Genomic DNA, 18037 nt, shown 5'->3' on the forward strand with positions numbered 1-18037 from the left:
ATAGAACATAGGATACCTAAGGCCCCGCCCCCTTACAATTTAGCAGGTGCCCAGAATAAAGAAAAAGGGCCCGAATGAAAGAACAGAGCAAAACTTCAGAAAGAGAGCTAGGCAACGAGGAGATAGCAACCTACCTGATGGAGAATTTAAAGCTCTGGTAATCAGAATGCTCACAGAACTGACTGAGCTTGGTTGAAAAATGGAAGAACAAATGAAAGATACCCAAAATATTCAGGGAACCAAGATTATTCTACCTAACAGTGACAGGAAGGAAATCACGACTCAAGGCAATGATTTGGAACAAAAGGAAGAAATAAACAGCCAACCAGAACAGAATGAAGAAACAAGAATTCAAAAAAATTAAGAGAGACTTTTGAACCTCTGTGACAACTTGAAACTTTCCAAAATCCAAATTATAGGGGTGCCAGAAGGAGAACAACAGCAGCAACAAATTGAAAACTTATTTGAACAAATTATGAAGGTAAACTTCCCCAATCTGGTGAAGGAAACAGACTTCCAGGAAGTCCAAGAAGCCCAGAGAGTCCCAAAGAAGTTGGACCCAAAGAGGAACACACCAAGGCACATCATCATTAAGTAACCCAAGATTAAATACAGAGAGAATCCTAAAAGTAGCAAGAGAAAGGGAGAGAGTTACCTACAAAGGAGTTTCCATAAAACTATTAGCTGATTTCTCAAAAGAAACCCTGCAGGCAAAAAGGGGCTGGAAAGAAGTATTTGAAGTCATGAAAGTCAAGGATCTACATCCAAGATTATCCTACCCAGCAAAGCTATCATTTAGAATGAGAGGGCAGGTAAAGAGCTTCCCAGATAAGGTCACATTAAAGGAGTTCATCTATGAAATGTTAAAGGGACTTATCTAAGAAAAAGATAAAAATATGAATAGTAAAATGACAACAAACTCACAACTATGAACAAATGAACCTAAAAAAAAGAAAGAAAGAAAAACAATGAAAACAAAAGCTAAGCAAACAACATGGAACAGGATTTCATGTTGTTTCCATGGATTCCATGGAATCCTGTCCTGTTAGAACAGGAACAGAATCAGAGAAATGGACATCACATAGAGGGTTTTCAGTGGGGAAGGGAGTAATGGAGGGGAAGGGCACATGGAAGAAGATGCATAATTGGCAGGCATTAAATAGACAGAGAGAGGTAAAAAATGGTATAGGAAACAGAAGTCAACTTATATGTACAATCCATGGACATGAACTAAGGGGGAGGGAATGCTGGAGAGTTGGGGGGTACAGGGTAGAGGAGGGCTAAAGGGGGAAAAATTGGGAAAACTGTAATAGCATAATCAATGAAATATACTTAAAAATATATTGAACACAGCTAATTAGTTAGAAACCTACAGCTATGAATATATTTATCAGAAAACAAGAAAGATGACAAATAAGTGTTCAAGAGACTACCAAAGAAAATATTTGGAATCTTTTAAAATGTGTTTTTTTTAACATGGCTATGTAGTTTTACAAAATAACTGATGCTTACCAACATGCCACTAAGCCTGAGACGTGTCTGTGAAGTCAAACAATCTAGAGGAAAAAAATAGCAGGCAGCTTCAGCTTTAAGTCTATACTTTAATTTGCCTTTCCTCAGACTACCACACTGATTTTTAGGTGATGTATTAAGCTCTACTGGTAAATAGCGAAATCTTTATTTACTAGGTAGATATGCAGTCCAAGTCTCATTCTACACACCTCTTATGCATAAAATAATAAAAGAGGTAACTATTTTTTTAAATAAAATATAACCTTGGGTATAAATTATAGTATGAAGTACTGAATTAGAGTAGCATGCTAAAGATGGTCACCTAGTCTAAGGGTATACACTTCCAGTTATAAGATTAACAAGTCCTGGGGATCTAGTATATACAGCATATAGTGATTATAGCTAGTAATAGTGTATTACATGTTTGAGAGTTGCTAAACGAGTAGATAGTAACTGTTATCACTACAAAAAAGAAACGGCAGTTATTTGACAGGATGGAGGTGTTAGCTAATGCTATGCCAGTAATCATTTTGTAAGTGTATCAGATCAAAACGTTGACACCTTCAAGTTATACAATGCTATTCAATGATATCTCAATAAGGATGAAAAAGTAAAGATTGTCATTTAAAAATTATGTCACGGTCTCTTCATCATAACAAAATAATAAAATTACCTCCTCCTTTGGAACAAAAAGTGATCAGCCAGCCGATACCAGCAGCAAAAGCAGTTTGTATGGCATTAACAAAATTCCCTTAAAAGAAAATAAAGCAAATTTCTGATCACTTACTTATTACTCAATAATGATAACAGTTTTCTAAATGATTTTTCCCTTCTAATCTCACCCTCTTCCAATCCACTCTTTAGTATTCAGGATTTCCTAAAAATCCTCTTAAGCATGTCAATTTCATTCACTGGCTCTCCAGTTTTTTCATCATGTACAATCTAAATTCACTATTTCATTAAGAAACTCAAATTGGTAAGAAAGGCCCCTCATGATCTGAGCTTTTCCTTCCATTCAGTGAGCCCTGTTTTTCCCCATGCCACTCCAGGGCATTGCTCATCCTTTTGTTAGATTCATGAAGTACTGTCAATTTCCCAGGGAGATTCATGAAGTACTGTCAATTTCCCAAATATACAGGGAGCCTTTAAGGCTTCCTCTTCATGTTCATGACAGCCTGGGTCTGACTTCACTCCAGTAGTAGTTTCTAACCTTTCCTCTTTTCCCCACCTGAGTCTGCAACATCCTTCAGATTCTCTAGCTTACCTTTAGTATGACAGTTACTATATTAAATTTTAATGGTTTACTAATGTCTTCCTTGCTAAAATAATGAGGTCCCGAAGGCAAAGGTTATATATTTTATTACTGAAGCCTAGTATTTAACATAGTTTCAGAGATATAACTGGTCTTAAGTGAATGACATAAGGATCTCTTTAGATGTGAATACCATCATTTCATGGGTAATACAGAACAGTTAAATAACTCACCTAAAATCACTTGATAAATGAAAAGCCTAATATTAGAAGATTTTTTAAACTTAAAAATTAAACTGGACAGATATTTACTGCCCAATATATTATACTTAAGAAAGTGATAAAACACTTTAGTTTACTAAACATTTAGTTGCATTTTGAAATTTGCCTTTTCATTTCATATCTAGTTCCCATATCTTAATTGTTTTAGTTTCGGTACACATATTATTCATTTGTTAAATGCCTACTACTTAGTAGAGGTGAAATGAAATAACACAATTACCTTTTGAAAAGCATGGAAAAATATTTTAAAATTACAGTATTATGACCAAAATACTAATATTGCCAGTGAAAAACTTAAAACATCAATTTCAAAGTAGACTTGAAAATCAAACAAATTAAGAAAATAAATTACCTGTCCATAATTCTGTCACTGTACTTTTAACATGCTGCATGGCGAAACTCACTAAACTTTCCTTTGATCTGTCACCATGGTATTTCACTGCAGCCTATTTTTTTAAAATAAAAAGAGACACAGTTTTCACTTTTTTTTAAACCCACTAATACCAAATACTTTTGATTCTACATCATTTCAAATAACACTGTAAGATCTGTCTCTCAAATGTATAGTTATTTCCAAATGATATGCTGATATTCTTGATTATATAGATTTATGGAAGACATTTTAATAATACTATACCTAATACTTATCAGTTTCATCACTTAAAACTGGAAGAAAGGGATATCCTAACTTTATATTCAATGAGACAATACTTGTAAAATACTTTGTAAATTACAAAGTAGAATATGCATATCAGTTACATTATATTTTTTTAAAAGAGATTTTATTTGTTTAGTTAGTTATTTAGAGGGAAAGGGAGGAAGAAAGAGAGGGAGAGAAACACTGACTGGTTGCTTCTCACACGTGACCCAGCTATGGGACCAAATCAGCAAACCAGGCACGTCCCCTGACTAGGAATCCAACCAGCGAGGATGACGCCCTGCCCACTGAACCACACCAGTCAGGGCAGTTACATGATATTCTTTAAAACAGAAAATGAAATCGGCAAACATTTAATTTTGAAAGTATAGCTGACCATTGAACAATGTGGGTTTGAACTGCATGGGTCTACTTATATTGGGAATTTTTTTCAATTGGCCTGCTCAATTTAAATGTCCACAGTTCAAACCCCTTTTGTTGAAGGGTCAATAGGAGGTTGGGAGTCTGTGTATGTGCAGTGCCCACTTGAGTTACATGCATTTTTCTCTTTTTTAAAGATTTTATTTATTCATTTTTAGAGACAGTGGAAGGGAGAATCAGAAGGAGAGAAACATCAATCAGTTGCTTGTAGCATGTGCCTCAACTGGAGACCAAACCTGCAACCCAGGCATGTGCCCTGACCAGGAATCAAACCCAGAGACCTTCTGCTTTGAGGAAAGATGACCAACCATCTGAGCCACACCAGTCAAGACTACATGCATGTTTTTGAGGTGCCCCAACCTCCATGTTATGGTGGGTCAACTCAAATGGCATCTAAAGGTATATCAAAAATGTTTTTTTATGACTAGAGCCTAGTAAGATGGCACCTAAAATAAGACTTAAATATCAAAACATTCTACAAATTCACATATTGTGTCTTCTCCAGTCTTTTCCTTGTTATCAAGGTCCACAAATTTAAAAAATGCTAACTTTATCCCTTACCATTCCAGACCTAAAAATGAAGAGGCTAGGATAACTGTTCACTCCTTTCATTCGGCAAAGCCTTCTATCATCGCCACAGTTAACGGCTCCAATTCGAAGTAATCCATCCACTTCTTTAGCGAAGTCTCTCCACTATGAGAGACAGAGGGGAAAAAAAAGAAAACATAAGTATTTTTCTGATAAGACCATTTTTCTTGCCTTGAACACTCTTCAAACTATATATTCTTCAAGGAGACTATACTAGCAAATAAAAACCATAAATATGTGAAAATAAAATTATTTCTTTTATAATTGCTATTAACAGAAATACCTCAATATATTAAAAATCTCAACATATCAATCAGAAATAATAAAACTTTAATAATCAGGATGTAAAAAATACAAACCGTGGGAGCTAAATCATGGCAGTGCGAACATCCCGGGGAGTAAAAGTTCACAAACCACAGTTCCCCTGAGTTAACAGCAGCATCTAAAAGTAAATGAAACCAAGACAACTTAGAACTATTTACTAAAGGTTTGTCGTATTTTGGTTAAAAATTTTTGTTGAGATCAGAAAGATAAAAAGTCATACATCTTTCATACTGCCTTTATAAATTATTTTCTATACATTTTTTTCTATAAGAAAACATTTCAACTATCAAATAATACCTTCTATTCGAAGCTCATACTTGAACTGCTTAATACAGTCACCAGGAAGCTGTAAAAAGAAAGGATGCAATAGCCAAACCTCACAAAGTTTGTGTAGATGAGAGAAATGAAGAGAAACACCAAGAGAGACTAAGATTTAAGCTCTTCTACTATGGGCAACACAGGTTAAACACGTGATCAATTCTGACAACTACTTCATATACTGAAAGAGTGAGATTAGAGACCTACACCATACTAGTAAGGACTCTGGGATTCAATGCAGTCTTTGCTCTTAAGACATTTGCTGTGAAAAACTGGGTTATATGAAAAGTATTAAAGATTTTGAACAATTCAAAGCATAAATACATATTTGGTAAAATAACAGATCTGAAAACCATGTAATGTCTAGCCAATAATACATTATATGTTATAACCATATGTCATGATCTGATGCAAATCAACAAAATTCATTTAAAAACTCTTAACACTGTAAGGATATGCTTCAACATTTAAGATAAAAAGGTGAAGACATATGCTCTTGTTTAAAGTTTGCATATAATTCCACATTAAAATTAGTTTATTTAAAATTCATTTTTAAATAAAATTTTCACAGGTTATAGCAAGCATAGTTAAGACATCAAAACAGGCATACTATTCTAAGTATGTGTAACTGATTCAGGTTAATTTGTAACATATGTAGGACTCAATATTCACCTACATTTCAATTACAAGGCACACAAACCTGTAGGAAAAACAGTTAACCCATACATTACAAAGTATGAAATTTAGGATTTTATCTGCTGTTCATTGGCAATGTTTAGAAAGTCTGGCAAATAGGTAACTCTATGTAGGTGATCGAAATAATTGCCATGCTGACTTAGACTACTACCTGGTACTAATTTAGATAAAATCTTAACAGACAGTGCAAACATTAATAGAAATGGGACATTTCATAAGCTATAAACAAGTAATGAGGTGGTTATTTACACATGAAAAGAGCAGTAATTAAATATGGTATTACTGTTTGTAAATCTTAAAGATACAATGCACAACAAAAATCTGAATGGCACCTAATTTGACACAAAACCTTGTTTACAGTAAATATATGTCCTATCTTGGTACTTTGATTTCATACAGATTTTATACTTATTCATTTTCCACTGTTGTATAATAAGGTTAAAATGTTTTAATATTGTATTATCAAATATCAATGGGATATTTTTGCATAACCCAATGACTAAGAATACAACAAATGTATTTCAAAATGCAATCTTTTGGCTTCTAAAATACAGAACTACACATGTAAGTGAAATCATGGTATTTGTCTTTGACCTATCTCAGCACAGTACCCTTTAAGTCCATCCGTATTGTTGCAAGTTATAAGACTTTTGTTGTTGTTGTTGTTTTATGGCTAATACTCCATTGTATACGAGGGGATACATAAAAGAACACGCAATTTATTTGTTAAAAATTGTGTATTCATTCTTACATGTTTAAACTTCAGTCACCTTCAAAGTACTCTCCATTTGATACAATACACTTATTGAGACGTTTTTTCCCACTGCTCAAAACAGTTTTTCAACTTGGCAATTTTGGTGCCTTTTAGTGCTTCTGCTGTTTTATTGTTTCACCTCTTCCACATGGACAAAACATTTCCCTTCAAGGAATTTCTTCATCCAGGTAAACAAACAAACAAACAAACATGTTGTTTGGGGTGAGATCAAGTGAGTAGGGAGGGTGTGGCATGGAGGTTATGACCTTTTGGGTCGTAAACTACTGAACGCTCAGCAGGGTGTGAGCAGGTGTGCTCGTAAATCACCCATCATGAAATAGCCAAGTGCACTGAAAGAGTTTTCCAAAAGAATTTACTGAAGCTGCAGCCTCTCACACCACCACCAGCTGGAACACTGATACAGATGGTTTCCTACAACACTCACCTACCGGGGAAAGCCTGTACTGCAAGGGGCTGGGTGTCCAGAAAAAATTTTTTTTAGGGGGGAGCCTCCTTCATATATGTGACACAGCTTTATCCATTCATCTTTTGATTGGACATTTAATCCATTTACATTTAAAGTAGTTATGGACAGGTATGTAGTTATTGCCATTTTATTTTTTGAACTGTTTTTGTAGTTCTCTTTTCCTTTATTCTCTTACTTGCTTCCTTGTTTGTTGATGACTTCTGTAGGGTTGTGTTGGATTCCTTTCTTCCCTTCATGTGTATCTCTTTAGATTTTTGGTTTGTGCTTACCATGTGCTTCATATATACCAAGCTATATTTGTAAGTCTGTTTTAAGTTGGTGGTTGCTTAAGTTTAAACACATTCTATAATTATTACCATTTTTTACTCACCCCCTCCACATTTATGCTTTTATTATTTTTTACTCTTTTTGTGGCATGTTTGTGTGTATCCCTTACTTTACTGTTGTAATTACACACGATTTTCTTACTTTTGCCTTTTAGCCTTCTGTACTAGCTTTACTGTTGGTTGATCCACTGCTTTTATTATGTGTTTGCCTTTGTGAGAATTTTTTCCTTTGAGATATGTTCTTTTTCATAGGTTTTTGTTTCTTCTTAAAGAAGTCCCTTTATAATTTCTACTAAAACTTGTTTGTTAGTGATTGACTCATTTATCTGTGTCTTGTCTGGGAAGCTTTTTCCTCTCCTTCAATCGTAAATGATAGCACTGCTGAATACAGTAATCTTGGTTGTAGATCCTTGCTTTTCATCACTGAGTATTTTGTGCCAATCCCTTCTGAACTGCAAAGTTTCTGTTGAGAAATTAGCAGACAGTCTTATGGGAGCTCCCTTGTGGGTCACTAACTGCTATTCTCTTGATGCTTTTAAGATTCTGTCTTTAACCACTAACATTTTAATGTCTTCGTATGGGACTTTTACAGATTCATCTTGTTTCGGGCTCTGTGCTCCCTGGATTTTTATGTCTATTTCCTTTGGCAGGTTAGGGATGTTTCTAGTCATCATTTCTTCAAATAAGTTTTCAATCCTTCTTTCTTGCTCTTCTTCTGATACTCCTATGATGAGAATGTTATGCTTGATGTTGTCCCAGAGGACTCATAAATTATCCTTTTTTATTTTTTTACTGTTCTGATCAGGTGTTTTCTGCTATCTTGTTTTCCAAATTGCTGATTCAATTCTCAACTTCACGTAATCTATTCTAGACTCTAATGTATTCTTCATTTCTGACCAATTCCTTATCTTCTACCTCCTTTTATGTTTCTTCATTGATGTTCTTACTGACATCACCTATTCTTCCTGTAAGTTCATTAAGCATCTTTATAATCAGTATATATAATCTGGGAGATTACATGACTATTTTGTTCAGTTCTTTTTCTGGAGTTTTGTCCTCTTCTTTCATTTGGGACCTGTTTATCTCCTCATTTTGGCTGTCTTCCTGTGTTTGTTTCTATTTATTAGGTAGGTCTGCTAGGTCTCACAGTCTTGGCAGAAGGGCCTTATGTAGCAGGAGTCCTGTGGGGTGCAGTGGTATAGTCTCCCTGTTCACCTGTGCCAGGTGCTCCAAGGGTGTTGCTGGCTTGTGTGTGCTCTCCTCTTATAGTTGAACCTTGATTACTGTTGGCATGCCACTTGGTGGAATTGATCCCAGCTGAATGGCTGGAAGTACTGGCCGTGACTATAGCAGGCAAGCTGTTGTGCAGGGGCTGACCCCACTGAGTGGGATTTGCTTTAGTAGGACTCTGGTGCCTGCTGAGTTCACCCTTTGAGTGCATCTTTTATGGTACTAATTGTGTGATGTTCTGGTATGGTCTGAGGCTGGCCACCAGATGTGTTGGTTGGTGGGGGGGAGGGCTGTGGTGGGGCTCCAATCAGGCCAAGGTCAGCTACTGCCTTGGGACCACCTGGTAGGAGCTACAAAGTGATTTGCAGTTAGTAACTGCCTGTGTTGAGCTTGGAGGTGCCCGGGAGTAATTATGCTGTGAACCAAGGCTGGCTGACACTAATCCTGGGCTTGGATCCACTTAGCAACATGTGCATGGCATGCTGAGGCCAGTCACTGCATGTTTGGAGTCTGTGGATCTCTGATAGATTTTAGGGAAGTCAGCAGTGAGGGCCTGGTCTGCAGCTTGTATGGCTTAGTCTCCAAAAGAAGTTCGGTCTGGCATGTGAATTGAGTAGGGCAGGATTTCAGAGGACCATGAGGGTAGGGCAGTGGTGTTAGCCATGTTAAGGAAGACTTAGATTTAGTGCTTGCCTGTGCCTGCAGGCTATGTGGGGGGAGGGCTTAAAAACAGAGCAATGGCACCCACCAGTATTTTAGTTTAGGAGAGAACTAACCATCCAACCCTTTCCCTGAGGCCTGACACTTCAGTTCCTTCCAGTACATGCCTTCCCTAGAGCTTATGTTGAGTGTTTATGAGGGAGGGAGTCTGTGCTTGGGCTCATTTAAGAGTATGCCTGGGTCTAAAGCAGCCCTCTGCCTGACCAGGTAAAATCCCTGCTGATTTTGAGAGCCAGCTGTTGTAGGGACTCTTCTTGGCACTGGAACCCCAGGTTGGGGAGCCCAGTGTGAGGCTAGAACCCACTGCTCCTCAGTGGGGATCTCTGCAGCCACAATATCCCTCCCAATTCTTAATCACCACACACAAGTGTAGTACTAGCCTGTTTCATGTCTCCATCCCTGCTACCAATCTCAATGTGGCTTCTTTATAGCCTTAGTTATAAGGCTAGCCTTCAGGTGGTTCTCAAGGGTGCTTGTTCTATAATTTAATTGTAACTTTGAGATGGTTGTGGGAGGAGGCAGAGACAGCCTTTACTTACTCTGCCATCTTGAAATGAAGTCTGATGAGAATATTTTTAAGGCTTTCAGAGAGGAGTTTACTAATCAGTTTCTCTTCTATACTACTGATACACATTATCTAGATAGAGTTCCACTCCTGATAAAAAACTATGTAATTAGAACTAACTGCCTGCCTACAACTACAGAACTGAACAAAAAATAAAAGATTTCTGTTGAAAGCAAGAACATTACCAATGTAGTGAAGAATAAGGGGCCAGGGTATGGGAGGAGGCAGAAATCAGAGGACCAACATCTGCCACCTCTAGATGAGGGGGTTGATGTGTAAGAAACTGAACAGAGCTTTCAATAGATTTATGAGGATAGAGGGACAAAAATGGAGTTCAGGCTCATGTAACGAAGGGTCTTATAAATAAAGATGAACTGGAAAATGACTATTCCTCTTAAAACCCAAAGCTCAGCTTCTAAATCATTTTACTCTGTTTGGTAAAGCTGACCTGAGACTGTTAGTGACCCTAGCCAGAAGAAAGCGTAACTCCTCTCCGGAGGAAGAAAACACATTTAACTTTAAAATAACTTCATATAACATATATAACTTCAAAGTAATCTAATTTATATAATTAGACAAAAGATAACAAAAGATAACATTAAGCAACCTAGACCAATAGAAACAACTAGTAATAAAAAGAGACCCTCAACCAAGGAGACTAATGTGATATTTATATAAATACAAATTAATAATACTATCATCCGTGTTATTTTCCCTCGACTTCTTCAACTAAAATTTCAGCCTCAGGTTGTCTAAGTATAGTTAACATGAAGAGTAGTATTAAGAGGTACCAGATGGAATGATGGCAACTTTGTTCTTACCTAACTTTTATCTTCTATGCATATATGTGTATAACATTTGCATGGTTTGCATTATACTACATATACAATTTTGTTTTAGGCTTCATTCACTTAATATACTCTAAAGTCTTGTGAAAGTCTTTTAATAATTTGGAAAACGCTTATATAGAACAAAGAAGGATACCAGTTCACCGTAATTTCAAATTTGTCAATCTTACACAACCCACACACATAGAACACTGAGGATGTTGCTTACTTAGCCCTTCCAAGACTTCATTTCCTCACCTGTAAAAGGTGAGGAATAACTGTAATAATAGCTACTGCATAGGGAAGTCATTAAACTTCACTAAGACAATGGAAGAAAGTTGATAATGATAGTAAAATAAAAACAATGTGAAAATCTTAATTATGGTTATAGAACACTTTTTAATATATATATCAGATAACCCTACAGAAATAAAAAAAATCTAAATTCTAAATACAACTGTCCTCAAGAATTTTAGATAAGTTTTGGTCTAGACTAGTTTTAGAAAATTGTATGCCCATAAACTTACCAAATTCTCTTCTATCCAATGTTATGATTTCAGGATCATCATCATAAATACCTAATTTTTAAAAGTATATAAAAATTATAAAATTAAAACTTCATTATTAAAGTAAATTTCCACATAAAAATAGGTTATTTACTCTTGTTTTAATCATCGAAAATCAGATTACTATACTAAATCTCAGAGCTGAAAAATATGCAACAACTAAGAGAAAAGCCAAGAGTACAGAGAACTATGATTGATACACTTAAAGAGTGATCCAGATATTAGTTTTTGGTATGGACTGTCATGGGTGTGTTTATGGGATTCCTAAATTCATGAAATTTCATCTCCACAGAACGTCTCTATTATGGTTTTTTAAACTTTTATTTTTGAAACAATTATACACTCACAGGAAGTTGTAAGAACAGTACAGGCTGTCTGTACCCTTTATCCAGTTTCCTCTAATGATGACATGATATACAGTTTTAGTACAATATCGAAACCAGGAAATTGGCACAGGTACATTACTCTGAACTAAACTACAGACTTTTCAATTATGTTTTTGTAAGTGGTATCACTTAAAATTATATTCTATAACTGTCTTGTAATTAAAATATTTACAGTCAGAGATAAACTTATTAAGTAAATATAAATTTTATTTACTGTAACAATCAAAACCAATGTGACATTTTGCATTACTATTATAAAATATCCAAGTAATAGTGATAGATATAGATCAAGGGTAAGCAAACTTCTTCCCTAGAGGCCAGTTAGTAATTATTTCAAGCTTTGTGGGACATAGGGTTTTTGTCACAACTACTCAACCCTGCCCCTGAAGTGTGAAAGAAGCCACAGAGCAGGGGTGTCAAACTCATTTTCACTGGGGGCCACATCAGCCTCATGGTTGCCTTCAAAGAGCCGAATATATAAATGTAACCACTCCTTAACAGTTAAGTGAGAGCTCAGCACTTCCACTGGGTAGAAACAAGGTGGAAGGCCGGATTCAGCCTGAGGGCCTTGTGTTTGCCACCTGTGCCATAAGACAATATGTAAGTAAATGAACATAACTGTACGGGCATACTTCAGAAACACTGGGGGTTTGATTCTAGACCATTGCAATAAAGCCAGTATCATAATAAAATGAGCTGTAATCCTTTTGATAGTGGACGGTCTTGCCTCCAATTTGTAAATCCAAATAAAATATAAAACTTTACAAACACAGGTGGCAGGCTAGATTTAGACTGCAATGATAACTGCTGACACCTCATACAGATTATCATGCTGTAGTGAACATACCTAAAAATAATACTTTGAAAACAAAGTTAGTCTTGAGAAACAAATACAATAGCTATAAATTGAAAATATTTTATTTAGTCTACTATAAAAGCATACTTCAGTTCTTTATCTGCATTTGAGGTTAATTAATCATTTAAGAGAGAGCTATTGGGTACCTAAATGGTCTCTCTTGCCTTGATACCTGTATGTACTTTCTCGGTCCTTTGATTTCTTAACTTGTTTACTCTCTCTGCTCTTGCCTCATTTCTTATTGTTGGTCAACACTGCACCATTATTAACGATGGCATTTCTACTGAAGTGACAATAAACTTAAACTTTAGCCTTTCTTGGAAAATATGACACCCTAAAAATCTTAATATTTAACTTCTAATGCAAATATTTTTCAATTAAATTGAAATCCTAATTTTAAAAACATTTAACAAGATTATGGCTTAAACACCTTCAGATCTGTGCATATCACAGCTACCACACGGCTTTTCTTTTAAATTCTACTTCCGGGTTACATTAAAGAGTTAAGGCAACATACATTAACTACATAACCGAGGAACAGAATTAATTTTCTAAATTTACTCAAATAAAAACCAAGAACTTCATAAGAAATATTGTATCATCTTACCAAAATCGTAACGATAATAATTCCAGCTTTCATACTGGCCTCCTTCTTGATTATCTGCCAATCCCTTTTCTCCATATTTGTCATACTTTTTCCTCAGATCTTCGTCTTTGAGTACTTCGTATGCTCTATTTATTTTTAAAAAATCACTATGTGCATTTGGGTTATTCTATTAAAAAATATTAGATATAACAGTTGTTTCAGAAACAAAATCAAGTATCTGTAGAACCTGTATCTAGATTTAATTTAATCCTGAAATTTCTGGGAGAATAGATACCAAGGTAAGGAGTAGTAATACAAGATGAAGTGGATTATCATGGATTGAAATTTAAAAAGGATTTTTAAATATCTACAGTCCAAAACATAAGAAAAGTGAAAGAGAAATGAGAACTGATATCTCAAAAGGATAGATGTGGTTATACAATGTAAGTCATTCCTTTTAAGAAAAGCAACTGAGAAAAAACTAACAAACCCTTGGTAATGCTTAGTATTGTTATGCATTATGTGCTACCCCTAAAACAATTACAAAGAGGTTATTTTTCTATTTGAGGTTAAACTAATATATTATCTAAAAAAAGTAAGTGCCACACCCTGGCCAGTGTGCCCAGTTGGTTGGAGCATCGTCTTGTAAACCAAAAGGCTGCGGGCTTGATTCCTGATCAGGGTACATGCTGAGGTTGCTGGTTCAGTCCCTGGTTGGGGCATGTGCAAGAGGCAACTGATTGATGTTTTCCTCTCTCCCTCTACCTCCTTTTCCCCCCTATCTAAAGTCAATTAGCATGTGTTCAGCTGTGGATTAAAAAAAAAGTATGTACCCCAATCCATCAGATGATAAAAACTAGTATCAGAGCAACAACTGAAATGGATTGGAAATATTCCTTATTTATTACTGTAACAAAGAATTGGTTTTTAAAACAATGCTTTCATCTAAATAATAGTTATAGAAGATGTACACCTTTCATATGGAAACTTAAAATTATAACCATATCTCTCTCCTTGACAAGTATTAAATCTCAATAAAAAATTAAGTAGATGATTTATAAAAATACCTTAAGATTTAAAACTATTTCTGAAAGATTACATTATTTGATACACAACAAAATGTTATGATTGAAATTAACTTGATTTGACCATTTCTCAAGCTTTATTTATAATACTTCCTGACTCTGGTCTTAGATTTGTGCATGGGAGAAAATAGAAAAAAAGTTGAAGCATGCTATTATTAGCATGCTATTACTGCCATTTTTAGTAAGACATACTCTCTAAGTTCTAAGGAAATATATATGTATATTTTACCACTCTAAAATACTTGATTTTAACCTACTTTACTAAGAAAACTACTTCACAGATATTGTCTGCTTTGGGGTTGACATCTGTAATAGAACTGTTGGAAATTTCATTTTCAAATTAAGTGGGAATTGTATTTTTGGTACTGACATTCCTTTATACTGTTTTAAACAAGAACTTTGCTGTTTTAGTACTTAAGTTGAATTTTGATTTTTGACATGTGATTGTTCTTAAGCACTTTGAGCACTTATTTCAAATAATTTGGGTAAATATCAAAAGTTACTAAAATACATTAATTAGGTATGTTTAAAAAGAAATTTTTACCTACCGGGTTTTTATCAGGATGAAGCTTCAATGCCAACTTCTTGAAAGCTTGTCGTATTTGTCTACTGCTTGCAGTTTTGGATACGCCAAGTAAACTGTAAAAATCCTGATCTGAGACCACCAAAATGGCCATACACACTATTAAAAAACAGAGAATGACCTTTCTCAAGTCTCTCACACAGTCATCTTTATTTAACCAGACTCCCATTTCTTTCCTTATACAAGTTCTGATTTAAGTGAACATTAAGAAACACTGCTGGTTCCAGGTGATGAATCTGCAAGATTGAGAAGTTCTGTCCAATTACTCCAAGGGTGACCCAAACATAATATCGTCTCTCAACTGAATCTAAAGAGAAGAAACCAAGTAGTTAAAAATACATTAAAAAACCTGAAAACCCAACAATAAAACTATTTATTAAATAACATGGTTAGCAGTATAATCTCCATTAAATACCAAATCTGGGTGAGCACCCAAGCCCTATTCTCTAGGGGCCCCTTTCGCTGCTTCCATATCTAGGTATCCAGATTTATGAAATCACTCAAGATAGGAAAAGACAGCTAAAACTATTAAAAAACAAGCTCAGCAATTTATTCTGATCAGCACCAGAACATAACAGCGAGGAAGGGGGGAGCGCTGTGGGGAGAATGGACTGTTTCCTTCCTTTTTCTTATCCAGCTAAAGCATTGCCCTTTTATAACACCGCTTCCTTCTGCACTACTTCTTCAACCCCTTGACACTATTCACTTTTCATTTTAATCAGATTTCACTTAGAGGAAATATCCTTTGATGGGGAGGGGGCGGGGGGTACTAGAAGGAAGCACAGACCTTCCAAAAGGTCTGTATTTTCACATAACCTTGCAAACAGTGATGTGAATTTTTATTGTTATAATAGATAACTTACATAGAAGGCCCTTTCCTCCAGTATTTTTTTCAGAAGGTGCTTACATTAGACACTATTTTATAAAAATGGAAGAATAACTGCAAACTAACAATGTAACTTTACTGCACATTTATGTTTGTTGGAAATACATACATAAAAAGAAAAAAGGAAAAGGCAATCAGTTACTTTGACATGCTCACCTGGGTAGTGGAAAACTAAGATCAGACAGCATTTAAACATGTATACTTTACTTCCAAGGACCTCAAAATACTTGGGAAAAAACTAACCTTCCTAGCAACCTCAGGTTCTTTCTTTATTTAAACCTGAACTTCCATTTATTTCATTTTTGTCCTTACCTGTTAATGGTCTTTGGCTCATTTCTAATCCCTCCTTTTCATGCTACTAAAAATACCTTTGTAAAATATAGTGATGGATATTAGCGAATATCCAGACCAGAAAACGAAAAGGAAAAAACAGAGAACATATCCCCAAACACCACTTTGGGTCCAGTGGTGCTCCCTGCCTAGCAGTTGTTCTCAGCGTGGGTGTGAACGACTTGCTCTCTGCTGAGCTGTGGGATCAGGTCGAAGCTTCAGGTAAATGCAATATGAACACCTCTTGCAGCCATCACTCTAAAACGGGATGCGGGGAGAGGGAAAAGATAGAGATATGGGGCTACAGAGATGGTCAAGTGTTCCTGGTGTGTGAAGTCTTAGAACAGAGAGCTGAGAAAGGAGACCTAATAACTGAAGCTATCGTGAGAAAATGAATCAAGAGGCGAGGAACCACCAGTGTGAAGAAGGGTAATACGGGGGAAGACAGGGAGCGAGAACACAGTAAACACGACGCCAAGCGAAGAGGGTTCAAATTCAAGCACACTGCAGCTCCGCCCTCCCTTCAAAGAGGGCCCGGGAAGCCACCGGCTCCTGCAGGGTCCCGGCCCATGCCCACCTCGGTGTTGCGGAGTCGCCACCAGCAGCTACTCCCCCATCCTCAATCTCCCGCAGCTGACCCTACCCGGCCAGGCGCAGCTGTGCATGCGGGAGGGAAGCACGCTCTCTCGGAAAGCCGGGCGGCCGCAAGCCAGGCAGCGGCGCTCCGGATGCGGGAGGTTAAGCGGTACCGGCAGTAGCAAGAGCCGCCAGCTCCAGTCGGCTTCCTGCACCGCCTCGAGGGCGAGCCGGGGCGGGGCCTGGCGCAGGGCACTGTGGGAAAGGCGTGGACCGCTGGGCCTCGGAGGACCGGTTGCGGGGCTTGTGTGCGAGGAGGTGGGGTGGGGAGGGCGGTGTAGGTTAAGGTTGACGTGGCGGTTGGCGCGGAATCCGGGTCCGGTTTCAACCCGGAGCTAAGTGACACACTATAACCGCAAAGTCTGCGCCCCAGCACTTTGGGGACTGGCGCTAGCCGTGCGCCAGACACGGAACATAGAAGCCTGCCTCTTCCTGTTCCCGTTGCTGTGGTGACGGGAGCCCCTCCCGGGGGGGTGGGTGGGTTTCGGCTGAGATTTTCCTGTGATCCTGTTCTTAAAGGGGAGGCGAGCTACAGAGGATTTTTTTTGGTTGGTTGGTCTGTGGGTGGGTGGGGCAGAAAGGGGAAATTTTGCGAAAAAAGGAAAACTCGACTGAAGTGAAGTTGTTTTCAGTGTCAGAGTATAGGGTTCTTTTGTAGAATGATATTTAGATAGCATGTTCTAGGTGTTAGGCATGCTCTATGCTTTTGGCATGCTGTTACTTCCATGCCTTCTCAGTAGCTTGAGGTAGGGCATATGTGTACACACATAGGTTCATATTACATATATATGAAACTATGAGTTTACACTAAAACTTCTAATTCCAATATAATGCTACACAGGAGTCATTCCATTCATTCTAGTTTTCTCCTTTCCATATGTGTAGCTCCTTTCCCTGACAATGAGAAACCTGGTTCCCATAATCCTTGTTATGTATATACTTAACTTTCAATCCCCTCATATGTAACCAATCTCCCATTCTAGCCCCTCTCCTGTGCAGTTGCTCTCTTCATCCTGCTTGGGTTCCCACACTTGACACTCGGATGCTCTCTTGCAGGTGCTCAGCTACTTTGCAAAAGTTCCAACCTGTGCCAGGCTGCCCCCTCACAGGGCCACCCTGAAAAGGGCTCTAATATGCACTCACCCACACCCCCATCCCTCTGCCT

At 37.1% G+C, this 18037-nt stretch overlaps 1 protein-coding gene across 2 annotated transcripts in view; it reads right to left on the reverse strand.

Moving 5' to 3' along the window:
• The window catches only part of DNAJC10 (DnaJ heat shock protein family (Hsp40) member C10), a 44588-nt gene extending 27554 nt beyond the window's left edge, over positions 1 to 17034 (reverse strand). Inside the window, exons 1-9 of one of the 2 annotated variants that reach the window (XM_045816977.1) lie at positions 16880 to 17034; positions 14986 to 15327; positions 13374 to 13539; positions 11486 to 11536; positions 5071 to 5153; positions 4685 to 4816; positions 3398 to 3491; positions 2186 to 2263; positions 1513 to 1556 (exon numbers count right to left, since the gene is read on the reverse strand). In XM_045816977.1, coding sequence (XP_045672933.1) covers positions 1513 to 1556; positions 2186 to 2263; positions 3398 to 3491; positions 4685 to 4816; positions 5071 to 5153; positions 11486 to 11536; positions 13374 to 13539; positions 14986 to 15189 — 852 coding nt within the window. In that variant the 5' untranslated portion in view covers positions 15190 to 15327; positions 16880 to 17034. Of the gene's footprint in view, positions 1 to 1512; positions 1557 to 2185; positions 2264 to 3397; positions 3492 to 4684; positions 4817 to 5070; positions 5154 to 11485; positions 11537 to 13373; positions 13540 to 14985; positions 15328 to 16813 lie in introns of both variants that reach the window. The other variant, XM_045816930.1, reaches the window with a different exon arrangement.
• Positions 17035 to 18037: the final 1003 nt, after the last annotated feature.

Source organism: Phyllostomus hastatus, unplaced genomic scaffold, assembly GCF_019186645.2.
Source record: "Phyllostomus hastatus isolate PE091 unplaced genomic scaffold, TTU_PhHast_1.1 phas_contig_1, whole genome shotgun sequence".
Classification (NCBI taxonomy): domain Eukaryota; kingdom Metazoa; phylum Chordata; class Mammalia; order Chiroptera; family Phyllostomidae; genus Phyllostomus; species Phyllostomus hastatus.